Source organism: Notolepis coatsorum, assembly GCF_963971535.1.
Source record: "Notolepis coatsorum genome assembly, chromosome: 13".
NCBI classification, from domain to species: Eukaryota; Metazoa; Chordata; class Actinopteri; order Aulopiformes; family Paralepididae; genus Notolepis; species Notolepis coatsorum.
In genome coordinates, this window is record NC_140177.1 from 47,009,541 (window position 1) to 47,022,485 (window position 12,945).

General features: G+C 39.6%; 1 protein-coding gene across 2 annotated transcripts in view; it reads left to right on the top strand.

Moving 5' to 3' along the window:
* The window catches only part of rock1 (Rho-associated, coiled-coil containing protein kinase 1), a 117,992-nt gene that overhangs the window by 70,704 nt on the left and 34,343 nt on the right, over window positions 1–12,945 (top strand). For both annotated transcript variants that reach the window (XM_084327922.1, XM_084327923.1), the window contains exons 21-22: window positions 4,506–4,575; window positions 4,672–4,775. In XM_084327922.1, coding sequence (XP_084184048.1) covers window positions 4,506–4,575; window positions 4,672–4,775 — 174 coding nt within the window. The remainder of the gene's footprint in view (window positions 1–4,505; window positions 4,576–4,671; window positions 4,776–12,945) is intronic.

The window sequence follows — 12,945 nt, forward strand, 5'->3', positions numbered from 1 at the left end:
GATGTGCAATGCCCAACAATGTCGGAGACAGGATCGCTGTGGATAACTAATTGGATTCTTTTTTTTGCATTACATCAGATACCAGGTAAGGACACTCTATATGAAAGCTTGCGTTGATCTGATATTTCTTTCTACCACGATTGAAGCTATCTGTGTTTTATGTGTGTGGCTGTGTGCCGTTGGGTGCAGGAGGGGGGGGGGGGGGGGGGCGCCGGTCTAAACCACATTGCATGCTTGCACGAGGAAGGATAATAATGATGATCTAGCATTGATTTCAGGAAGATTCGATAATCAGGCGAAAAATGACAACATGTTTATTGAATTACACAAAAACGCTGTTTTCGCGTCTTTTCCCTGGAATTACTCCGAAGCACCCAAACTATATTCATATTCAAAACGGTATAAAACGGAAATGTACAGATGAAAAAAGGATCTATTTTTTTTGCACGTTGACTGGAAGCAACTCACTGACACTCGACGGCGTTATTAGACCCATAGCTATACTATAAAATATAGGTTTAGCTCTACAAACTACAACTACGTTTACATGGGGTTAATGGACGGCAAGGCCAGGTCACTTCCCGGAAGGGGCGTGGCACTCAATGTGTTAAGATGATCCATGTAATATATGAACGATTATTAAAGGGGCACTTCACCAAAAACAATGCTGATTTATTTTTCACATGATCTCATGCACATCCAAAAACTGTATTGCACACATTCATTTACTTTGACAATTATTGAGAGTATATTAGTTTGAATATGGCCACCAGGGACATTGAATCCTTGTGTTGTTAACACTTTGATCGCCATGGGTTAAATTCATAATTTACCATCCCTAGCCAGCTCTATTTGTCTATGGAGAAGTTCCCCTTCTTTGCAGGGCTATAACTTTTTAAATTCTATTGCTAGATTGCCATTATTATGGCCCATTCAATGTCCTATATCCATTGTTCAGGGTGTAGCAACGATATACTTTTTCATTCACATATTCATACTAAAATATGGTCTAAAGTATAAGTATGTTTTTATCGTTTTCTGCAGCTTTCTCCAGAACTTGATTTATAGCTCCAAATGCATTATATTGATGATGAAATACAGTTTGATAGCAATCGGCGCGAGATAAAAAAAAATCAACTGGACGTGGTTCTAGAAGTTACTACGTATCATCTGATATTGACCGGATGGGCGAGGGGGCGTTTATAATTCCGTGGGCAACGTTATACCATTCGTCTAGTGTGGGTCATATGGTCATCAGAGCAGTTTATATGGAATACGTTAGAAAATAACGCTGGATCTTACCGTATGTTCCTCGCGCCGTTGGACGATCAGCGTGGAGTAGACCGTTTTCGATTATGGGATGTTGATCCTGATGAACCATTTCCAGGTTGTAGAATACTATATACGTCCAAATAACGTTGTTTATTTAGTTAGGGCAAGCGATTGATCATCCAGTGTGTTGAGATGGAGTCCGGCTACCGATCGCGAGTGCCCGGACGACATATGGATGAGCACTTCCTGTTTTGGCGCGCCCCTCCCTCTTGGCCGATCTGCCGATCGGCCACCAGATGGCGCTCTCGAACCGTTAGACAGTTGAGTGGAGCTCACCAGTACATCTCATGTCTCCGGAGGAGAAATATGATTTCGATCACAGATTTTTGAATTATTGATATCAAAGACGAGTTACGGCGTCTTCGGCAGAATGAGCATGGCTAGGAATGACGTCTAAACACGTCATCGGCGATTAAAGTGTTAATTACAGCACCATGAAATGATGTAGATGAAAATATAGCAATACCTTGTCTTAGGGACTGTTACTTGTCATTGGGCTGTAATTTACACAAGGCAAGGATTCAATGTCTCCGATCACTGGTGGCCATACTCAATCTAATTTACTCTCAATAACTGTCAAACTAAATTAATGTGCAAAACTGTTTTTGGATGTGTGTGAGATTATGTGCTAAATCAGCGGTTCTCAAACTACGGGTCGCGACCCAAAGTGGGGTCGCGGGTAGGTAACAGTGGGGTCACGCAGTGGCAACTAAAAAAAAACTCCGATCGAGTTTTCCACCCGGCAGCTGTGTGTATTTGCCATGTCTCGCCCCTTCATCAATGGGGACCGACACACGTATTCCAATACACATCTCACTACACCCTGCGCATTAACGCATTTATAATCGCGGGGGTGCGAGGTCTGGCCTTTTGTGTGTAACCTGGACTCGCAATGGATAGGTTTGTTGTCAGAAGTGTTGCTGGTTGGCCGCGATGAAATGGTGTCTGCTCATAATCAGCTGCTATACCACACTGAAGTGAGGTGGCAGAGTATTCGCCTTTGTTAACTCGGAGAAGAAGCGCAGATTTTCCTTGCAGACAAAAACAACACATTGGCAGAGAAATGTGCTGATAATGAGCTGGAAACTCCGTTGTGACACTCTAGGATAATCAGCGGAGATTTGGGGGTATTTACTCAACTTAATGGCTTGTTGTAGGAACAGAATGCAGGAGGCGCTCAATGATCTTTCGTGTGACGAGCTACTGAAAGTCAAGTTCACTGGACAGGCGCTCACAAAGTTCTGGATATCAGTCCAGAACGAGTACCAAGTGTTGTGTAATGCTGCGCTGATAAAGCGTGTCCCCTTCGCATCAACATATCTCTGTGAGGGTGGATTTTCAGAGTAGAAGCGGATCTCTGCCAAAGCGCATGTTAACGCATTTATAATCGCGGGAGGGGGGAGGTCTGGTCTTTTGTGTGTAACCTGGACTCTCAATGGATAGGTTTGTTGTCAGAAGCGTTGCTGGTTGGCCGCGATGAAATGGTGTCTGCGCATAATCAGCTGCTATACCACACTGAAGTGAGGTGGCAGAGTATTCGCTAGGGCTGACCTTCAAAGCTTTTTTTGGCAATCGAAGCTTCGCGGCCGAGCTTCGATTTTAATTCGAAGCTTCGAATTTTTTTTTTTTTTTTTTTTTTATATCTTATGTTGTGGGACTTGTACAGCACTTTCGTAAACTTTGTTGTTTTTAAATGTGCTCTATAAATAAAGTGGGTTGGATTAATTAATTAAGTAGCCCCTTTCGTGACTGAGCCAACAAGGTTTCACTCGGCTGTGTGATTTAATTCAAGGTGGATCGCTGTTGTCGTTTGAACAACTTCAGATTTCATGGGAACTACCAATCCCCCAAATCAAGAATGTTTAAGATGAATGAAGTAAGATTTTGATTATTTGAAATATGGCCTGTGTAGACTAAACTATGCACAGAATTATGTCAGTCTACAAGGTCCGGATTCTACATGGTCCGGCAATGTAGACCTTGTAGACTCCACTACAGACCAATTATCAGTGAATGTTCATGCATTTTTAAGAAGGGCAACTTCCACAAAAAAACAAAGAACTCACCAAAACATCTCAGTAGCACCTTATCTAAATTTTATTTCCTATTTTGTTTATTCATCCCAGTATCTTTCTTTCTTATGTGTGGAATTCTACAAGGCATGTAGGTGTATATGTATTTGAGGATGATATCCTTCAAACAGGCAATAGTGATGATATAATTTGGGCAGTGCTGAGCTGGGTTACTTTCCTCCAGTGTATTTGTCCCCCGGCCCCACCCAATGGAAACACACACACACACACACACACACACACACACACACACACACACACACACACACACACACACACACACACACACACACACACACACACACACACACACACACACACACACACACACACACACACACACACACACACACACACACACACACACACACACACACACACACACACACACACACACACACACACACGTTTCTGATTATTGATTACCAATAACGGCATTAGCCTCATTCGCTGATCGGCTGGTTGGCTATCAAAGCAAGGCCTGATCAGCATGAAATTTACGTGAAAAAGCTCTTACCGTGGGCCGGTTGGATCACAAAAAGGATTTCCCAGTTATTGATCGCCATCTGGTAGATCGATATGTCCATTGGCTGATGCTATATTCCTTTACTGCATACTGAATTCAGCGTTCCAAAAAGTATTCCCGGTTACAGGCATAGCTTCAGGCTAACAGGAAAATTCACTGCAGGATGAAAAAATACTTCATCCGTTCTGCCACAGGGAACACTGCATTATCGAGACAGCGCCCCTACGAGGATCTGGCCGGTAATGCACTTTTCCGAATCCCAAGAGTAGGGTAAATCTGCAGTGCCGCTCGGTGACATTGGGTAGGTTATTAAAATGCAATGAAAGCAAAAAAAAGTTTACGTTGGCCCTTTAAGCATGGCGCTGAATCACGTATGTATACGTGGTTGGCCATGAATGTGTTAAGTGTGGGGTCGCCAAAAAAAATCCTAAATAAAATGGGGTCGTGGTATCAAAAAGTTTGAGAACCTCTGTGCTAAATAAATCAGCCGTGCTTTTTGGTGAAACACCCCTTTAAACAATTCTATAGCTGTGTTGGAAAAGGGGGTGAACGTGTTTGTTTGTGTGCCTCACCAGGCAATACAGGGGCAACGAGGGACAGATGAGGGAACTTCAGGACCAGCTGGAGGCCGAACAGTATTTCTCTGTAAGTCTCCTCCCACTTTATCTGTGTCTCTGTCTCCGTCTCCCTCTCCTGTGGTAAGAAGTCACTGGCTAAATTGTCTCGTCTCTCTTCCCTCAGACACTTTACAAAACTCAGGTCAAGGAACTAAAAGAGGAGATCGAGGAGAGGAACCGGCAGGTACAGGAGGTGCATAAGAAGGTGCAGGAGCTGCATAGTGAAAGGTAAGCAGCTGTGATATACACTCTGAATGAAGCTTAAAAGGTAAGCAGCTATGATATATACACTCGGAATGAAGCTTGAAAGATAAGCAGCTATGATGATATACACTCTGAATGAAGCTTGAAAGATGAGCAGCTATGATACATACACTCAGAATGAAGCTTGAAGGGTAAGCAGCTATGATACTTAGGCTGCGGTTACACCTTAGTTTCGTTTTCAGATGAGTTTAGCTTTTCCAGGTCGCAACGTAGCGGTAGCCGAGTGAGACATACGTTTTGCAACCTGAGCACAGTGATGTAGTACACTGCCAAAGCAGTAGGTGGCAGTAGGTGGCGAACATGAAGGTAATTTTCAACCAATCAGAACTTGAATGTGCCAATACACTTCCTGCAAAGAAAATGTCAACAAGGCGCCGCCATCTTTAAATGCCTATTTACCCAATGCAGCACTTATTTTTCAGCAAAGTGTAATAAAAGTGCAATAAACAAAATGGATACATTCACTGTGTGTTCTGCCTCTCATTTGTCGATGAAACAAAACTAACATCAACACAAGTGACCACCAAGAGCGGATAGTTTAGTCTCAAAAAGGATCGGCGATGTTGTTAGCTACATTGTTAGCTACATGCTAACGTGAATGGAATATGCCAGTATAACAGTATAGCATTGTGGCTAGAAGCTAACGCTAGCTCACGTTAACCAGCCAGCACCAAACTGATGATATCGGGAGCTATCAGTAGCTAGATAACATTAGAGACAACGCCGTGTGTATTAAACAAAGGTGAATAGATGACTGGGCCATTTTGTTTAATGCTTGTTAAGATTGAAAGAGGAGCTTGAGCTAACAGGGTCTGATAGCTAACGCTAGCTCACGTTAGCCAGCTGCAGTGCTCATGCAATCGGTAATGCTAGCAGAATGAATGGATGTAAACTTTATTTAACATATTGCATAATGGGTACAATACAATACGGCTCAATACAAACAATTGTTAAGGGAATGCAGACTGTTGTAGCTTGGACTGGGGTCCTTATAACAATAACTTGACAACACATGGTAGCTGCAGCTATTTGGGACAGCTCTGTTGTCACCGGAAGGGCACGCAGATGGTATCTACTGCGCATGGGCGTTGAGCAACAACGGCTCCGCGCAGATTACACGGCATGTTGTTGGCGAGTTTTTGGCTCTATTCCAAAAACGGAAACACAATTTAGCGTTTTCAGTAGGGCCACAACGTTTCCGGCATAGGGACATAATAGGGACAGCAAACGTATTCAAAAACGTATAAAAACGAGCACAAAAACAGTGTGTGTAACAAGGGCCTTACACTCTGAATGAAGCTTGAAAGGTAAGCAGCTATGCTATATACCATAGGTGTCAAATTCATGGCCCGCTGGCCAAATGTGGCCCCCAAGAGCTCTGGTAATTCTTAAAATTTTTCTTTTTTTTCTTTTTTAATATATTTTTATTTCATTTTTTGGAAGAAAGGGCAGGATATATAATGCACATACAATGCACATATAATGCACATAAAAACATACATTTAAATTATTTGCCAATTACATGCATTGGCTTGCCCCTTGCCTCATTTAAAATAAAAAACTCCTACCCCCTAACCCCTGCACCAACCACCGTTGACAAAAAATAAATAAAATAATAATAATAATAATAATAATAATAATAATAATAATAATAATAATAATAATAATAATAATAATAATAATAATAGTAACCCCCCCCCCCCAACCCACCCCGTCATAGGCCTGAGAAGAAAATTAATTGAACAAAAATGTCAACAAAGACCAAGAAAATAAAAAAACTAAAAGGAATTATACAGATATAATTAGTTATGTCCTGCTAGCTATATATTGAAGGTCCTAACTTGATAGAGAATATGGTTCCAGACTTCCAGCTATCTATTGTTTGATATCTTGCCCCATTTAATCTAGCTGTAGAAAGCTCCATTGTTACAACATCAGCTAATAACTGTTTCCAGTGATTAAAGGGCAGAGAGTGTGGAGCTTGCCATCGCAGCGCCAACATTTTTTTTGCAGCAGTACTTCCTGCCAGCCAAAATCGTCTCTGAACAATACTTAAAGCTAAAGAATCATCATCATTAAGGAGAAGTAATTTGGGACAACAGGGAATATGTTTTTGTAATACTTTAGATAGATAATTAGTTATCTCTTCCCAGAAACTTTTAACTGTGGGGCATTCCCACATCATATGTGTAAAAGTACCAGTAGTATTTAGAGAACAGTTGGTGACATAGCACGTCTCATTCTATAAGCTTTCTGGGGGGTTAAATATGTTTTATGGACAAAATTGAAATGAATCTGCTGATGATTTGGGTTTCGTGATGCCATAGTAACATTTCCCCAAACTCTGGTCCAATTGATAGAGTGATGGTGTTCTAATCCCAATTCTGTGCTCCACGATTGGATAACAGGTATTAACGAAGTACATCTTTGTGATAGATCTTTATAAATTATAGAGACTTGTCCTTTGGAGAGACCTGCAGTTTTTTTTTAGAGAAAGTAATTAACGGGTGAGTAGTTGGTTTGGTCCATGGAACTCCATAGGCTCGCATAGCCGAGCGGAGCTGTAAATATAAAAAAAAGGAGGTGCCAGGTAAGTTATATGACTCTTTCAGATCTGAGAATGTTCTTAGACCATTGTCCTCCATAACATCGCCAAGTACATGAATGCCACAGTTGGACCATGATTGAGCTACAAAACTGCGGCCTCCGCTAAGCAAAAACGGGTTATGAAATAAGGGAGTCTGTTCATGCCACTTAGTATCCCAATTAAGTAACTTTTCATATTTGCGCCATAAAGATATGGCATGCGCTATTATCGGACCATAACGTAATCTACATTGCTTTAGTGAAATATCTGTAAAGACAATGTCTTGTAAACGAATCGGCGCCACAATATGTTTTTCAATATTAAGCCAGGGGGCCTCAGAATTTAAATTAAACCAACTCAACAGAGGACGAAATGATAACGCTTGAAAATATAACTTAAAATTTGGCACAGTTAAACCACCAGATTGCCGCTCATTTTGTAAGGTAGTAAGTTTAACCCGAGCTTGCTTGCCTCGCCATATAAATTTTGAGACTGCTCTATGTACATTTTCCCAATGAGCAACAGGTGGGGCAATAGGAATCATGGAACTACAGAAGTTTACTCGAGGTAATATGTTCATTTTGATAATAGAGACTCTTCCGGAAAGGGAGACAGGTATATTACACCATCGATTGAGATCATTTATGATTGACCTAATGGTTCTATTGTAGTTTACGGACACAATTTTTTCAATTGAAGGAAATATATCAATACCAAGATATTTAAATTGTGTTACAACCGGGATCTGTGTTACAACCGGGATCTCATGGTCAAGCACAGAGTTAGGAGTGGTTCTTAGGTACATTAGTGCTGATTTGGTCCAGTTTATTTTATAACTTGAAATTGAACTGAATTTTTCAAAGATTTTCAGGAGGCTTGAGAGAGACTGAGATACATTCTTCATATATAACAAAATGTCATCCGCATAAAGCGAAATATGATGATCAGTAGAATTTACAGAGATTGGCTTAATGTTTTCTGATTGCCGTATAGCTTGGGCTAAAGGTTCAAGGGATAAAATAAACAAGCTTGCAGAGATCGGATCCCCTTGCCTACTTCCACGAGTGATTTTGAAAGGAGGAGAACTAAAACTCCGGTTATGACACTGGCTGATGGATTAGAAAATATAATTTTTACCATATTTATAAAATTTTGACCTAGTCCCATATGTTTCAGTACAGCCCAAAGATAGGTCCACTCCAGACGGTCAAAGGCCTTCTCTGCGTCAACAGAGAGAACAGCTGACGACACTTTAGCTTGAGAGGCGGAGTTGACAATGTGAAGGAGACATCGCAAATTATCAGACGAAAGCCTTTTTTTAACAAAACCACTTTGATCTGGGTGAATCAGTTTAGGTAAAAACTTTTCAAGACGGCAAGATAATACTTTAGAAAATAGTTTGGCATCTGTATTAATTAAAGAAATAGGGCGCCAATTAGAACACTGGTTTGGATCTTTACCTTTTTTTAATAAAAGAGAGATTAGGGACATATTCACGTCTCTCCCTAAGGAGCCTTTAGATATGGATATATTAATCATCTCAAGTAGTAGCGGGCCTAAGACGTCCCAGAACTGCAAATAAAATTCTGGGGGAATGCCATCCCACCCTGGAGACTTGCCTTTATTCATAGTTTCCAGAGATGTTTTGAGTTCTTGCAATTATATAGGAGCACCCATTAAACTTGATTCAACTGGTGACAAAACAGAGAGGTTAAGGCCACTTAAAAAGGATTCAATCTCTTCAGAGGGACGCTCGCCTTCTGTAGTATATAAATCATTATAAAACTTTGCAAATCTTGTATTGATTAATTTTGGATCTGTAAGCAGCTCACCATTTTCTGATGTAACAGTAGTAATATTTCCTACAAGATCGCTATTGCGTAGTTTGTTGGCCAATATTTGACTCGGTCGACTACCATGAAAGTATTGGTTTACTCTACCTTTATGGATGGAGGATTCGGCTCTTTTCCTGATAAGATCGTTTAGTTCACTCTTAACATTGGCTTGTGTGGCGGCAGTCTGTTGAGAGTAATGCCTCTGTTGAGATAGGTCCAAGGTAGACAGCATGGTTTCTAATTCCGATATTCGTTTTAGCTGAGATTTATTAAGACTTGAAGAGAAAGTAATAGCATTATTTCTGACAAAGCCTTTAGTAGCGTCCCAAAGTATCCTGAAATCATCCACGGAGTTATTATTAAACATTAAAAATTGGGCTAGCTCAGACTGAAATTGCTCACAGAATACTGGATTATCCAATAAAGAGCAGTTAAAGCGCCATCTTGTGGCCTTTTTCTTAGCCTGGCTGAATTGAAATTGACAGAAATAGGCATGGTGATCTGATAAACTCATAGGTCGGATTTCAATTTTTTTTACGTCTGAAAATAAGGATGCTGATATTAAAACTAAATCAATACGGGAAAATGATAGATGTCTATTAGAGAAAAAAGTATACTCCGTTGCCTGGATTATGAACCCGCCAAATATCAATAAGATTAAAGTCAGATAGCAAGTGCTTTAAAGCGTTTGTCGAGCGAGCATTATGATTAACTGCTTTTGATTTATCCCAGGTATGATCCAAAACAGAATTCATATCCGACCCAATAATCAACTGGAAATCAGCTAGTTCCATTAGGATTTTATTCAATGATTGAAAAAAGTCTGGTTCATAACAGTTGGGTGCATAGACATTAATAAACGCAATTTTTTTACCATTATGAATACATTTTAGAAAAGCTATTCTTCCTTCTTGATCACTGCCTTTGCCTATGATGGTAATTTTGCATTTTTTATCAATGATTATAGCAACCCCTTTGGCTTTATTCAAAGCTGAAGCAGAAGAAGCCACTTTATAACGCTGATTTTCTAATTTGTGCATATCTCTTTCAAGCAAGTGCGTTTCTTGAAACATGCATATTTCAACTCGATTTCTTGATATAGTATCAAGACAGCTAGCCCTTTTAATGGAATTGTTAAGACCTTTAACGTTCCATGAAAAAATAGCTAAAGACGACATTTATAATATGAAATAAAATTATTCAAAAGTATATGAATCTGTACTAATAGATAACCCAAATTTGGTCTTTGTTGACGAGATGCCCAAAGTATGCACATAAGGAAAAAAAAGGCCCATATAACCCACCCCATCCTAACAAAAAAACCTGTAAGAAATTTAAAAAACAGTACAAAAACTTCAAAAACAAAACAAAAAAAACAAAGGTGATTGGTGCCCCTCCCACGTAGATCCTCCCCACCCTGTATATCTAACACAGGGTTGTGACATAGCTGCAAAAGGAAGCTCATCTCCTCATGTCCCAGTGGGTGGCTGTGTGCTGGTCGGCTCTCTGTGCAATTGGAGTAAACAGTATTGATTAACAGGTGTCTAAGCAACTATTCAGTTGGAATATATCTTTATGACATTTGTCAAATTGATAAAAATAATGTTAAAAAAAAAAAAAAACTTTGTGTTTATCCAATTAATAAGTATCTTAGATAGCTTAACTATGTCCCTCTGCACAGAGAGACCTCGCAGAACTACACCACCCAGATTAATCCTATGATGGACTATGCAGATGGTGGTTAAGATAAAAGAAAAAAAAAGAAAAGAATAACGGAAGAAAAAAAAACTATGAAGAGCAGCAGGTAAAAATAAAATAAAAATAAAAATTTGAACATTAATCTTGGGTTAAAAAATAGCAGCGTTAAAAGAATTGTGGGTTAATGCGTTAATAAAGTTTTAACTTTGACAGCCTTAGTTATTACACATTCATACACATACATGTATGTTGAACATCTGAGGTATTGATGAAGTAACAAAGGAAAAAAGCCAAAAGCACTTACTCCTCAGACATTCTTTGACAATTTTACAGCCCAAAATACAAAAAAGATCCAGGCGGAATAGGTAACAAAGGGTTGAAGAAATATTGTCTGAACTGTCAGATGCAAACTGGCTGTGTGACATAACCGAGCATCTCGCTCAATTGAATAAGAAGCTGTAGGGACGCAAACAAGTCCCACCCAAAACTTGACCAATATAGTTGTGAACTGAGACAACCCTTATTTTGTTATTTTTGAGTACAGTTACAGTTGTGTGTTCATGCAGACACATAATAGCAATTTCATTACGAATTGAAAATGGGGGACCCTGATGTAAACAAGTCGAAAGTCTTTCTCTGGTCTGCATCCCCTTAACAATTGTGTGTATTGAGCTGTACTGTACTGTACCCATTCTGCAATCTGTTAGTTAGTTGGATGTATGGCCTCTGCAAGGTTGTGTGCAGCCATTTGTTTTTGTAACATCTGCTACATCTGTCCCACGTGTTCTTTGCAGCTCACAGTTGTTAGTTCTGCCCCTCTTGACTGTGACAAAAAGGTTTTGAACAAACTTAATGTCATAGCTTGTATTTGATGATATTCTTCTTTGTTATTTACTTGAATGGTTTGATCATTGATTGATGGAGTAATATGGGGTTCTGATAAACTAAAATTATTTGTTAACATTACATCAGCTAACATATATTTTTACATCTATGCAAATGCATATGCAATATGTATAACTTGAATAAGTAATAAATACAGAAACAACATGTTTTAACGATATGTAAATGAGTAGCTACATTTATTTTACATTAACATTTATATGGTCTTTGGCCCTTTGAAGGCAACCATAATGCTGATGTGGCCCTCTGTGAAAATGAGTTTGACACCCCTGCTATATACACTCTGAATGAAGCTTGAAAGATGAGCAGCTATTAGGAGTGTAACGGTACACAAAAACAACGGTACAGTACGTACCTCGGTTTTGAAGTCAAGGTTCGGTACGGGTTTTCGGTACAGTGGGGGAAAGTTTGGCTTTCCATGTTCCACTCAGGGGTGATGTAGTGTGCAGTAACTAATTGTACTTGTAGGGCTGTCAACGAATATTCTATATTGAAATTAATAATCGACTTAAAAAATAATAATAATTATATTAGATTGCCCGGTGGGCGGTCGTTAGTGGTTAACATACCGTTGTATTTGTGCGGTACACTACACACAGCCATTCGGTACGGTACGGTACACACTGAAACGGTTCGGTTTAGTACGGATACGTGTACCTTTACACCCCTAGCAGCTATGATATACACTCAGAATCAAGTTTGAAAGGTAGGCAGTTATGATGATATACACTCAGAATCAAGTTTGAAAGGTAGGCAGTTATGATGATATACACTCAGAATCAAGTTTGAAAGGTAGGCAGTTATGATGATATACACTCAGAATCAAGTTTGAAAGGTAAGCAGTGATGATGATATACACTCAGAATGAAGCTTGTCAAGATGCATACCCTTGGATTACCACACATCAAACATTTATTTCAAGTCGTAAGGCACTGAGGTTACCCTCATATACAGTGATGACAAGCTTACAAAACAAGTCATAGTTTATCAGCAATTTCATACATATAGGCACAATAAACAATCAATCAGCTAAGACGGTTACAAGTCGACACACAGTGGTCAGAGATTATACTTTTAAATGCAGCAAAAGAAGGAAGAACTTTTCAGAGTC